A 13,483-nucleotide genomic window follows, 5' to 3' on the forward strand; every position below is an offset into this window, starting at 1 on the left:
ACGCCGTCCCGGTTTTCCCTCTAACACACACAAAGGACAGCAGGGAGCGCGGACGACAGATGCTCGATCATGTCTCTGCTCTCCCTGTCGCCGGGCCTGGCCCCCATGTCCACACAGCTGGGGACCCGCTGGGCCCGGCTCACCTTCAGCATGTGCGTGAGGTAGAGGGCGATGTGCTCCAGCAGAGCCCGGTTGGGCGTCCTCCTCGCAGCCTTCCGGGCCGCCACGTAGAGGTTGCACTGACTGACCAGGGCACGCATCTCCTCCAGGGCCGTGCGCGTGTCGATGTTATCGCAGAGGGCTTCGTGCACGGCCGTCTTCTTGGCGTAAAAGCTGCGCGGGAGAGACGGAGGGGCGTGTGCTATGGCAACCCTCCGTGAGGGTCTGCAGCTGCAGCAGCTCCCACCCGCGGGCATGTCCTGCCTGAGGGAGCTCTGTGGGGCGTGTGACGGTGTCACCACCTGCTCCCCGGCGGCCCGGGACACGTGTGGCCACCGAGCGTGGGCAGGAGCAGGAACCCAGGGAGGGGCCCTCTTACATCCGGTTGAGCTCTGCCTCCTCGTCTTCCCACTTCTCAAACTGGCCGGTGAGGTCGACGGGAGCGCGCAGGATGTCCTTCACGTTTAAGAAAAACTCCTGAAGTCAGAAGACAGCGTGTAGGCAACTTTTTCATCCAGAAACGTCTGATAAACTGTCCTACCGAAGTGACTCTACGTTAGGCAAAATTGAAGAGCCAGAAAGCACCGACATCACACAAGCGGTCAGAAGAAAGCGAAGGATGTTTCTTTGAGACAGAAACGCACTCCCGTCTTAGCCTTAGAGGCGCTTGCTCGGTGGAAAGTAGAAGCCAGAACATGGTGCACCACCTCGAACAAGGACATGGCCAGGGCCAGGCCAGGCGGCTCATGCCTATAATCCTAGCTCTCTGGGAGGCCGAGGAGGGTGGATGTCTCAAGGGCAGGAGTTCGAGACCAGCCTGAGCAAGACTGAGACTCCATCTCTATTATAAATAGAAAGAAATTAGCTGGACAACTAAAAATATATAGAAAAAATTAGCCGGGCGTGGTGGCGCATGCCTGTAGTCCCAGCTACTAGGGAGGCTGAGGCAGGAGGAACGCTTGAGCCAAGGAGTTGGAGGTTGCTGTGAGCTAGGCTCACGTCACGGCACTTTAGCCCGGGCAACAGAGTGAGACTCTGTCTCAAAAAAAAAAAAAAAGAAAGAAAGAAAGGACGCGGCCACGCTTAAGCAGAGCTGCCTCCCCCTTCAGGGCCCAGCGTGCCGGGCAGCTGCTCCGCCCTCAGGGAGGGCTGGGCACTCACGTTCATGAACTTCTCGTACTGCAGCGCCGACTCCATGGTGTTGCTCGAGTAGTCCAGCGTGTCTTTCCAGGAGTGCATGAGGAAGGCCAGGCGCAGCTGCCGCGCTAGGGGGACACAGGAGGACACAGGCCAGCGGCGCCCTTAACCTCCCGCGCTACGGCCAGCGCGCGTCTCCGAGACGGCGGGGGGTCTGGGGAGAAACCGGGGTTACCTGAATGCTTCTTCAAGGCATCTTTGATGGTGATGAAGTTCTTCAGTGACTTGGACATCTTGCAGCCTGCGATCGTCAGGTGGCCAGTGTGGAGGAAGTACCTGACCCAGCAGTCGTTCTCAAAGTAGGCCTGCGTGGGAAGGGGAGGACAACAACAGCCGGGCGTTACGAGACCCGCGCCGCCGGCTCACTTCTCTGCGCGTCCCCAGGTGGGTGCTGCACCTTGCAGGTGGGCAACTGGCACCCGGAAGGACTGACGTGGGTTAATGAGCTGGCAGGTAACACGACAGGTTAGAACTCGGGCCCTTCTGTAGCCAAAACCAGGAAAGCCACGCTGAACGATTAGGGCTCGACTCTACTGACAAACCCTGACGCAGGGGTGGAGTTTGGTGACCAAAGCCCTTCCTGAGGGCCCCGGCTGACTTTCTTCTACCACAGCCGCGAGCATACCGCGCTCTCCCCTCTGGAAGGCGCCCGCCGTCTCCGCCTACCTCCGACTGCGCCAGCTCATTGTCGTGGTGGGGAAACCGGAGGTCGAACCCACCTCCATGAATATCCATCGAGGCTCCCAGGAGGGTGCTCGCCATGGCAGAGCACTCGATGTGCCATCCCGGACGACCCTGGAGGGACCCAGAGACCCAGTGACTGAGCAGCCTGACTGATGGCCCAGGTGTGAAATTTCACACGTGAAAAGACCAGGTAGCCAGCCGCCTTCTGTCAAGTTTAATGCCAGCCTCGTGCTGACCGAGGCTTTGCTGCCATCTGTGAACTTCCAGAAGCCGCCGGCCCTCGACAGCAGCAGAACACACCCCCTTCCCAGGGCACCCCTACCTGAGGACCGTCGCCACAGATCTCAGAGGGCCACCTGGGAATGCTCAACTCGGAGTCACAGAACGTCAGACCCAGGGCCTCTGAGGCGATCTGATCTGATCACACCCCCTTTCCCAGACCAGAAAACGGCAGTCCTGGAAAGGGACCCAGGGCGTCTCTGTGAGGTCCAGGTCCCCAGGACCAGGCTCTGGCCCCGGTGACAACACCCTCCGCATGCAGAGTTACCTCTCGTGGGGGACCGAGGGCGTGGCTGGTGCCAGCGCCCTTCCCACCGCCCCCAAGCCCCAACCTCCCGGGCCGCTTGCTCACCTTCCCCCAGGGGCACGGCCAGGACGGCTCTCCCGGCTTGGAGGCCTTCCACAGCGCGAAGTCGTTGGGCGAGCGCTTCTCACTCAGGCGGTCTGCGGTGACACTCAGGTCCCCTGGAAGCACAAGGGAGGCAGAGCAGGTCACTCAGCGGTGCCCACAGACCAAAGCATCTCACTTCGAGCCCACTCTGGGTGTCTAGTGGCTGATGCTGCCAATTTGTTTATTAACTTAGCCCAAGCACTTCTCCACGTTTCTGTACATGACCAGACTGTGGTACTGACCCAGTGTACAGGGTTGTGAAACACCTTTTCTAAGCTCCGAAGTCACGGGCTCACACGCCAGTGTCCAAGCAGACCTCGCCATGCCTGAAGCCGCAGCTGGCATCTGCTTAAGACACTCATCTCCCGCTGCCTGGCACACCCTCGGCCGCCAGTGCCTGGTACGAGCGACGTGCCCTGGGCTACGGCTAGGAGTTGCTGTGACTGGTGCAGGCGGCTCAAGGTGTCAACAGCCTGCACAACCGTCAGCTTGTGGGTTCCCAGAGGTGGGAGGACAAGGCTGCGCTGCACTGCGCTCAATATGGACCTGGCGGAGGAGTGGTGGTGAAGGGACACTCACTGTTCCCCCGTGCTCGTGAGGGGAACCGGTGAAGGACGTGAAACCACAGTCCAGAGAGGCCCCAAGCAGGGGGAGCGCTGCTCTCGGCACACTGCCATGTCCCGGGCAGAGCCAGCACCACCTGGCCAGCAGACAGCCGGCGAGTCCCGTAGGAGGGAGGGGAACCAACTCTCTCAGTGAACTCCGGTCACCAAACTGGTGACACCTGGCCAGCTGGAGCACAAGCTGCTGAGTGTCCAGGAAAGAAGCACACCATCCCCGTAGGGGACTTTCCTAGATGACACGTGTGGGACACACGGGAAATTTCAGCAGCCTCAAGTCAGTGCTGACTTCCCTCGGGGAGAATAACACCAAGTTCGGGGCAGGCAGAGAGCCAGGGCCTCCGGCTCCAGAGGGTCCCGCCTGGCCCTTCTTGGCGCCAGGTAGAAGGGCTGCCTTTTCCTGGGTGCCGTCGCCCCCTCGTGGACAACGGCAGACTCCGTTCCAGGGGCCTAACTACGGTGGCCTTCACAGTGTAACCTTTTCAGGCAACAAATCCGCTTTCAGATTTGCAACTGATCAGACAACAGCCCTCAGCTGCCCTGAGAAACACAGTGCACAGGGAAAGCCCTGCTAAACATATTTTAAAACCACCAACTTTATGATTATAAAACATGTACTAAATGTGGAAAACTTTGGAAAATTTAAAAAACAGGAAAAAAATTGCCATGATCTATTAACCAAGGACGTTTTAGTATATTAATTTGCAGATTTAAAAAAATTTCTGCAAGCAAGACAGGCACATCCAACGAAGAGGACAGACCCCAGCCCAGTTCCTGTCTTCTTTTTTAAAAGAAATGAATCACACAATCCCCTCAAGTTCTCCTTCCCGGTTTCCTGTCTTGTCCGTCCCCAGAGCCAGAGTGAGTGTTCTAGCTTTGACCCTAGAGGCGCACCCACCCACAGCAGGCCCTGCTCCCTCCTCAGTCCGCCTAGTGCCTTCTGGAACGGTCTGTGTGGCCCACCTGCCTCTGATGGGTCGTTGACTTGGTAGAGGGGCTTTGGGGGGCCATCACATGAGACCACGCAGGGCGCCCAAGTCCCCTCTCCCCTTCCTCTCTGCTGTTAGGGCGCCCCACGGTAGGGGGCATGCGACCGCACAGAGGAAAGACACCTCCCATTCCTATCCCTGCAGGGGTGTGGGCCCACAGCCAGGGCGTCCTCCAGGGGAGGGCACGCCCCTTTCCTCCCTCCTAAATGCTGCTGGATTCTGCTCCTGCTGCTTCTGGAGCTCGAACCAATTCTAAAGTCAGGCTGGAAGAAACAAGTCCAAGAATAAATGATATTTAAGAAAAAGAACAGCCCAGATGGGGCCAGATAGCAAGATTTATCACAAAGCTACGGGAAGGCCCTGTGTGCCCTCGCAGCCCCTCGCCCCATGCACTGCGAGTGGCTCACGGTCTCCTCTAAGGACCTCCTAAAACTCTCGACTGGGTCTACAGTCATGCTCAGTTTTCGTCCTAATGTATTTTTGAATCTTCTACTTTCATTTGTCAGGCCTGCTAAGTGTCTTTCCGTACTACTGATTTTCGTGAAGGGCCAGCTTTGACTCTCTGACTTCCTCTCCTACTCTCCTGTGATGCTGTTTACTGTTGCTCCTCTTCCAGTCTGTGGACTATTTACTCCACATATTTTCAATCTTTGTTTTTTAATAACTACATTTATATATCTATCTATCTGAGACAAAGTGTCACTCTGTTGCCCATGCTGGAGTGCCATGGCATTAACCTTGCTCACAGCAACCTCAAACTCTTAAGCTCAAGCGATCCTCTTACCTCAGCCTCCTGAGTAGTTGTAACTGCAGGCATGTGCCAACCATGCCCAGCTAATTTATATATATATATATATGTATATATTTTAGTTGTCCAACTAATTTCTATTTCTTTAATAGAGACGGGGTCTTGCTCTTGCTCAGGCTGGTATGGAACTCCTGAGCTCAAACGATCCACCTGCCTCGGCCTCCCACAGTGCTAGGATTACAGGCGGAGCCACCGCGCCCGGCCTAATAACTACATTTAAAAGCGTGACTTTCCTTTACTTGGCACTATAGGGGCATTCTCCAAGTCTCAGAATGAGGCACTTCCGTTTCTGCTCAGCTTTAAACGCTGCTTCCATCCCACCTTTAACTGCACATGGGTCCCTGCAGTGTTGATCCCAACACAACTGCATGGCGGTCGGAGAAAGAGGGCTCCACAGCAGCAGTTCTCTGGGATTTGTAGAGACCTCCTTTTGCAGCCTGTCCTGTGGTTTTGTGTGTTTAAAAGAATGGAGGAGGCTGGGTGAGGCGGCTCACGCCTGTGATCCCAGAGCTCTGGGAGGCAGACGCGGAGGACTGCTTGAGGCCAGGAGTTTGAGACCAGCCTGAACAACATAACAAGACCTAGTCTCTACAAAAATAAATAAATGAATAAACATAAAAATAAATTTTAAAATGGATGTTCTTTGACTTCCGAGGGCAAAGTTCCCGCCTCTTAGGTCAAGCCTATTCACTGCATTCCAACCCTTTCGTACCCTTACTAACTCTTGGCCCCAGAAGCGCATGCAAAGTCTTCTCACAACACGGGCGTGTCTCTTCTGCTTTGGGGAGTGGAAGCCCAGGGCTTCCTGCCCACCCAGCACACGACCGAGTCCTTTGGGGTCGAGGTGCTTTATCATCAGGAACTCGCCCCGCTACTACAGCGTAAATGCCACTGGGTCTGTTATAATGCTGTCTGTCTGGCTGAGCGGATCTTTCCTCAGTCTGTGTTGGGTTGTTTTGTTTTAGGTTCCAATATTTCTTTACAACAGAGCCCTGAAGGTAAAATTACTTGATTGAAAAGTATGAACAGGTCGGGCGCGGTGGCTCACGCCTGTAATCCTAACACTCTGGGAGGCCGAGGCGGCGGGTTGCTCGAGGTCAGGAGTTTGAAACCAGCCTGAACAAGAGCGAGACCCCGTCTCTACTAAAAATAGAAAGAAGTTAACTGGCCAACTAATATACATATAAAAAATTAGCCGGGCATGGTGGCACATGCCTGTAGTACCAGCTACTCGGAGGCTGAGGCAGGAGGATCGCTTGAATCCAGGAGTCTGAGGTTGCTGTGAGCAAGGTTGACACCACAGCACTCACTCTAGCCTGGGCAACAAAGTGAGACTGTCTCAAAAAAAAAAAAAAAGTATGAACATATAACTATGGCCAAATCGCCTTCTAGAAATACTGGGGTGGGGTGGGGGTGACGACTCAGAAAGTGCCCTGGCACGAGCGAGCCGGCCCCGCTCCGTGGACACGTGCTGACTCCTGGCTCCTGTGGGCATGTTCCCAGATTCGCTTATGGAATAAGCATGGAGAAAACACCATGGGAGTGTTTCAAATATATTCTGCCTGGTCTAGAAAAAGCCTGATGTCTGTGTTTTCAGTATTTGGACCCACATGGGTACAGGGCCGTCAGGACACACGCGTCCCCTGGCTTTTGTCTCAGTCTCCCCCGATCTGCCCTAAACCTTGCACGCTCAAGTCAGCAAACACCAGCCCGAGAATCAGGGCCCGGGGCCACCACGCTTCTCAAGACAGCACTGTTTACTCACTTCTTTTTTTCCTTAAAAAAATAACTCACCATAAAAAAGAATGAAATTCTATCATTTGCAGCAACATGGATGGAACTGGAGGTCATTATGTTAAGTGAAATAAGCCAGGCACAGAAAGACAAATATCACATGTTCTCACTCAAGGAGGTAGAGGGTGGAATGGTGGGTAGCAGAGGCTGGGCGGGGCGGGGGTTCGGGGAGTGAAAAAAACGCTGGTTTCTGGGTATAAACATACAGTTAGATAGCAGGGATAAGTTCTTGTGTTCAGTAGCAGAGTGGATGACTATAGTTACCAGTAATTTATTTACTTATTTATTAATATTTTTAGAGACAGTGTCTGACTTTGTCAACCAGGCTGGAGTGCAGTGGCACAATCATAGCTCACAGCACCCTCAAATTCCTAGACTCAAGCGATCCTCCTGTCTCAGCCTCCCAAGTAGCTGGGACTACAGGCGCACACCACTGCACCTGGGTAATTTTTAAAAAATCTTTTTTGAAGAAATGGGGCCTCGGTATGTTGCTCAGGCTGGTCTTGAACTCCTGGGCTTAAGAGATCCTCCTTCTTCAGCCTCCCAAAGTGCTGGAATTAGAGGAATGAGCCACTGCACCTGGCTAATTATCAATAATTCATTGTATATAGAAGATCTGTAATGTTCTCAACACAAAGAAATGATAAGTGTTTGAGGTGCTGGACATCCTAATCACCCTGATTTATTCACTATACATCATATGCATGTACCAAAATATCACATGTACCCCATAAATATGTACAATTATTATGCATCAATTAAAAAAATACATTCCATGGTCTTACGTAGATAACTCCAAAAATTCCTTTAGGTGAAGACACACCATTCCATGCGTCTGAGTGGGGGCTCAGCACACCCCACTGTGACCGCGAGGACAAACACAGTCTGGACTGTGCACAAGCGGGAGAGTCCCGAGCTTCTTCCTCCCATTCCTTTATTCACCCTTCTTTCTCTTACCTTCCCCCTCCTGAAGAGCATTCTGATCCCCAACAGCTTCGGGCACCAGCTTCCCGTAGGAGTGTTTCTCACTAGAGGCGAACTTCGCGGTATCAAAGTAGACAGAGCCATTGGAAGCGTAGCTGGAAAACACAAAAGGAATTGGGGGCGGGGGGTTTAACAGATCCAAAGACACCTCCCAGAACAACAGCTGGAACATCAAGAAGGGTCACAGAATTGTGCACTCTGTGGCCTGCTCAAATCTCTGCTCCTCCCCACTCTCCACAACGGGAACTCAAAACCTCGCCAGCTACGAGGGCCGAGCAGGACGGTGACGGGGCGTGCCCCATGGCAGAAGCAGCCCTCACTGGCCCCGGGGCCTGCCCCCTGCCTGGCGACCCCCGGCCCTGCCAGCGTGGTACAGTCCTGGTGTGCTACGCCCTTGACTCTCCTTGTCCACACCCTCCCGCCTGCTGGGCTGGCCAAGGCTCCTGGCCTCCAGACCACGCCAGCCTGGAATGGCCCGCCTTCTCTGCGCTCGGGCTCGCCCTTGCCCCTCAGCTGGGCACACGGTCCTGTGCTGCCCCACAGGGCTTTGTGACCAGTGGGGAGGGACGGCACCATCACTGTCTAAGAGCCTGGGCTGCTCTGGGCACCATGCGTGGAGCCTCTCCCTCCTCCTCTGTCCATCTGCCAGGTGTGTGGTAGTGACCCGAGGCTGGGTACAGCACCCCACGCCCGCCACACAGAGTGGCTCTTCTGGAGCAGGTGCCGGGCACCGCAGACACTCGGTTCCCGTCTGCCCTTCCATGTGTTGGCCATTTCTGCAAGTGCTACTTCGGAGCCTGGGAGAGTGTGCCCGAGGTCAGATGGCACTGGGATGCTTCAGTGTGGCGGGGCAGTGCATGACAGGGTCACAGCAAAAAGCCGCTAAAATCTCAGCCGAGATGCTGATGAAACGCACCTTCCCCTGGGTACAAGCCAGGACGCGCCCTGTCAGTGTCTGCGCCACGGTGTTACGTGTCCGAAGACTCAGCAGGGCTTGTGCTCACCGCCACACAGCTCGGGCCCTGTGACCAGTGCTCTAACCGCCTCCTGCCAGACTTGGGGCTGGGTCCTCCCCACAGCCCCAGGGCAGGCCCGGCCCGCCTAAAGGGCTGGCTAGCCAGACCCCTGCCTCAGCCCCCGGCTGCAGTGACCCAGGTCCTGGGCTGGGCCTGGAGCTGCAAGGGGAAGCTGCGAGAGGCTCCGGGGATTGGCGTGGGCGCAGCTGACACCCGCCCCCCTCTTGCTCCCCGCTCAAACAAAGAGGTGGTGTCTGTAGCTCGTAGTTGGATGCCTGCTGTGACGGCAGCTAATGTGAAATAAAAACCCCAGAGGGCTTTAGTTATAAGGCACTTTACACAGCGCAGAACTGGGGACGAAGTGGCCAGAACAAGGCTCCGTGCCACGAGGGGAGCACAGGGGCTGCTGGTCTGGCCTCCAGCTCCAGGACACCAACCCCCCTGCTCCCAAACCGGACTGTGTCGCAGCCCCAGGGAGGGCCCTCGTGCTCACCCGTAGCCGTTGTCCACAATCTTCTGCACGAAGTTCACGATTTCTGGCACGTACTCACTAACCCGGGTCAGGACATCTGGAGGGAGAACCTGTCCGTGGCGAGAAAAAGGCCCTGGATCATCCCTTCTGAAAACGGCATCCTCTGACAAACATGCTCCATGAAAACAACGTCACCAATGTATAAAACAAGACGCCCCTAACACCGTACAAAGAACTCACAAAAAAGGGAAAAAACGAAAAACAAGCCCAAGAAGCACCTTACGCTCCTCGGCTCCACTTCACTGTTGACTTGGACATAATTAAATTAAGCCACCAAGTGAAGACGGCGAGAATCACACAGGCCTCTTGGCTTTGCCAAAACAGGAATTGAGGGATCAGGGCCCTCGGCCCGACAGGGAGGACAAGACAGCTGCGACACTTACGTTCAGAGCCGCCATGTCCTTGTGGAATTCTCCTTCCCAGAACTTAGGCAGTTTGGAGAAAATGGAATTGTCGGTCACCCCGCTGCCGAGTGTGGAGTCCAGCCAGTCAGAAAGCAGGTCCCTGGCCTCCTCCAACAACACCTGGAGACAGAAACACACACCCACGAACAGGCTTTGGGTTTCGCACAAGCACACCTCACACGGTCGTGTGAGCCAATCGGTGCCCCAAGTTCAAAGATGAGCCACATTCGGCCCGATCCTTGAAGAGTCACTGTCTTCCAGGAGACAGCGATGCTTAGACACGACACTCCACAAGTGGGAGGCTCTCACGGGAACACGGGAGAGCAGACTCAGGAGGGGCTGTGGGTTTGGAGGCACGGCGAGTTGGGGCAGGGTGGGCTTGGGGAGGATGAGCAACCTGGCTCCTGCAAGGTGGGGTCACGGACAGAGGCAGGGCAGGAGGGCACACACTGTGTCACCCACAGCACTGATACTTGGTGCACTCAAAAAAGATTCAGGATGAAGACAGCCAAAGGTCAGGAGAGATGGGCAGGGCCCTGGGCCTGGAGGTCTCGAAGGTGCCATCTCCCAGATGGCACTGAGTGAAGACACCCATCCCACTTCATGCACCACAGAATAGGAGGAAAAGCCACCAGTCCTCCACAACATGGCATTTGTGTGCCAGTGCCCCATGACCCCCACACTGTAGGTATGAGACACGTCCTCACTGCACTCGTGTCAAAAGGCAGAAATGTCCATCCTCAACCTGCCTTGGAGGAATCTAGTCTTCTCAGCATGGTCACTTGGAACAGGGACAGGGCTGTTGCACTGTGGTCTACCATGGGAGCAGGAAGCAAGGAACGGAGGCCAGAGAGAGTAAGTGCAGCAAAACCACCTGGCAGGGGGCAAGGACATGCCAGGTGGACCGAGCATCCACGGCACTGACAGAGAAGGGCACACGGCCCCTCACGGGCCAGGCTCTCCAGGCACTCCCTGCCAACAGCTCCCAGATAACAAAGACTTATGCTGCTAGGCTCACTAAGTGGCAAGGCAAATCTGCAAGGGTGCTCATGCCCTCCCGTCACAGTGGGGCACAGAGGGGACAGACAAGCATCGAGGCAGAGCAGGTGCCCAGGGAGGCAAAGGCTGCCAGGTCTGCTGCCCAGTACACAAACACTAGGACTGCCACAAGCGCAGGGACAGAAACCTTCGAGGGGGCTGTGGTGACCCAGTGGGTGGTGCCCCTGGCTCTCAGGGGAGCATCTGCGTTCTGGCTCTGAGGATCACCACAGATCATGAGCCAGCAAGAATGAGATCCTAATCAAGGTCACCAAATGCCCAAGGACACGAACAACCATGAATGGGAGTCAGTGGAGAAGACAAACAACACACTGGTACTTGCAAGGGCTTCAGATACTACAGTTATCAGGTACACAATAAGTATTAAATGTTTCAGGAAATAAAGATAGAATAACAAGAGGATAAGCAATAGCAGGCAATAAAATACTGTCAGAATGGCCCAGGCAGATTTGAAAATACAAAGGAATGGAACTTTCAGAGATGAAACATATCCACTGACGAAATAAAAGCACTCAATAGGATAGGTAAGCTAGCTGGAAAGAGAATTAGTGAATGGGAAGACAGAATTGAAGAAGTCATCCAAAGTGAAATAGAAATAAGAAAGGAAATATGAAAGACAGGTTACTAGACACAAAGTATGAGGCAAAAAGATGTGATTCACTTCTAATTGGATTCCCAGAGAAGAGGAAAGAGGGAATAGAACAGAGGTGACACTTGAAGACACATTTGAGAATTTCTCAGAACTGATACAACAACCTACAGACTTGGGAAGCACAAAAAATACCCAACAGGACAAGTAAAAAATAAATATCATAGGCTAGGCATGGTGGCTCACGCCTGCAATACCAGTACTTTGGGAGGCTGAGGCAGGAGGATGACTTGGGCCCAGGAGTTCAAGGCTGCAGTGAGCTCTCATGATGTCACTGCACTCTAGCTTGAGCAACAGAGCGAGACCCCATCTCAAAAAAAGAAAAAGTCTCTTATGATGTCTTACTGAATTTGCAGAAAATCAAAAAAGCATTTATAAGAAGCCAGACAGAAAAGATACATTTACTCACAAAAGAAAGGCTTAGGAGCCACCCCTCCTGCTGCTAAAACAACTTGGAATTGGCCGGGCATGGTGGCTCACGCCTGTAATCCTAGCGCTCTGGGAGGCCGAGGCGGGCGGATTGCTCGAGGTCAGGAGTTTGAAACCAGCCTGAGCAAGAGCGAGACCCCGTCTCTACTATAAATAGAAAGAAATTAATTGGCCAACTAATATATATAGAAAAAATTAGCTGGGCATGGTGACACATGCCTGTAGTCCCAGCTCCTTGGGAGGCTGAGGCAGGAGGATTGCTTGAGCCCAGAAGTTGGAGGTTGCTGTGAGCTAGGCTGATGCCACAGCACTCACTCTAGCCTGGACAACAAAGTGAGACTCTGTCTCAAAAAAAAAAAAGGCAATTCTAAGGGCAGCCAATCATTCTCAACAAGAGATAGGAGCCAGAAGAGAGTCAGGAACAGAAGCCAGAAGACAGCAGAAAAATCCCCAAAGTACTCAGAGAAAAGAACCACAAACCTTAACTGCACATCCGGCAAAACCAACTTTAACAAACACAGTGAAATACATGTTTTGACATATACAAAAGCTGATTCCCACGAACACTTCTAGAACAGTGTTTATAACTTGCCTAAAGATAAGAACACGCAGAGTTGCTGGTCAAGCACACAGATTACCAATCAAAATGTACAAATAATAAAGTGCTAGAGACTTCCGGTTTCCAATTCCTTACATGCAAGGAGTTTGGAAGTTCAGTCCTAACGACGGGTAAAAACCTGAAAAAACTAAAAAACCAACAACTCTTCTTAGACCCATAAGAGAAGGGAAGTCACAGGGAAAACTGCTGTCCCCAAACTGGGGACCATGAGGACAGCAGAGTCCCAGTCACCAGGGGACAGACTCCCAAGCTGGAAGCTCCATGGGAACCGGTTGCCGGGTAGGAAAAGCAGAACTGCAACCAACAAACTGCTGTAGGCTAAGTGCAGGCAAGTGTGAGAGTTAAAAACTCCAGGGTGACCCAGTCACAGGAGGGCCCCCACACTTGTGGGTTTTCCCTCCAGATCTTTTTTTTTGTTTTGTTTTGTTTTTTAAAGAGACGGGGTCTTGCTATGTTGCCCAGGCTGGAGTGCAGTGGCTATTGACAGGCGCGATCCCACTACTGATCAGCACGGGAGTTTTGACCTGCTCTGTTTCCGACCTGGGCCGGTTCACCCCTCCTTAGGCAACCTGGTGGTCCCCCGCTCCCGGGAGGTCACCATATTGATGCCGAACTTAGTGCGGACACCCGATCGGCATAGCGCACTACAGCCCAGAACTCCTGGGCTCAAGCGATCCTCCCATCTCAGCCTCCCGAGTAGCTGGGACTACAGGCGCGCGCCACCGCGTCCGGCATCCCTCCAGATCTTGACCAGGTCCTCATAGTGAATGTTGGAGAAAAATTTCCTGGTGCTTCCACATTAAGAAGGAAACAGGAACCACAGGAGCGCTCTGTTCTTCCTAACAATGTGCCCGCAGGACAACCATTTAA

The 13,483-nt window shown here is 53.8% G+C and overlaps 1 protein-coding gene across 2 annotated transcripts in view; it reads right to left on the minus strand.

Annotated features, from left to right (window-relative positions):
• Positions 1-13,483, minus strand: part of CARS1 (cysteinyl-tRNA synthetase 1) — a 53,168-nt gene that overhangs the window by 15,193 nt on the left and 24,492 nt on the right. For both annotated transcript variants that reach the window (XM_012757636.3, XM_012757637.3), the window contains 9 exons: positions 9,837-9,977; positions 9,415-9,503; positions 7,879-8,000; positions 2,672-2,784; positions 2,023-2,151; positions 1,532-1,661; positions 1,321-1,424; positions 539-636; positions 144-333 (listed from right to left, as the gene is read on the minus strand). In XM_012757636.3, the coding sequence (XP_012613090.2) occupies positions 144-333; positions 539-636; positions 1,321-1,424; positions 1,532-1,661; positions 2,023-2,151; positions 2,672-2,784; positions 7,879-8,000; positions 9,415-9,503; positions 9,837-9,977 (1,116 nt within the window). The remainder of the gene's footprint in view (positions 1-143; positions 334-538; positions 637-1,320; positions 1,425-1,531; positions 1,662-2,022; positions 2,152-2,671; positions 2,785-7,878; positions 8,001-9,414; positions 9,504-9,836; positions 9,978-13,483) is intronic.

Source organism: Microcebus murinus, chromosome 4, assembly GCF_040939455.1.
Source record: "Microcebus murinus isolate Inina chromosome 4, M.murinus_Inina_mat1.0, whole genome shotgun sequence".
Taxonomy (NCBI): Eukaryota; Metazoa; Chordata; class Mammalia; order Primates; family Cheirogaleidae; genus Microcebus; species Microcebus murinus.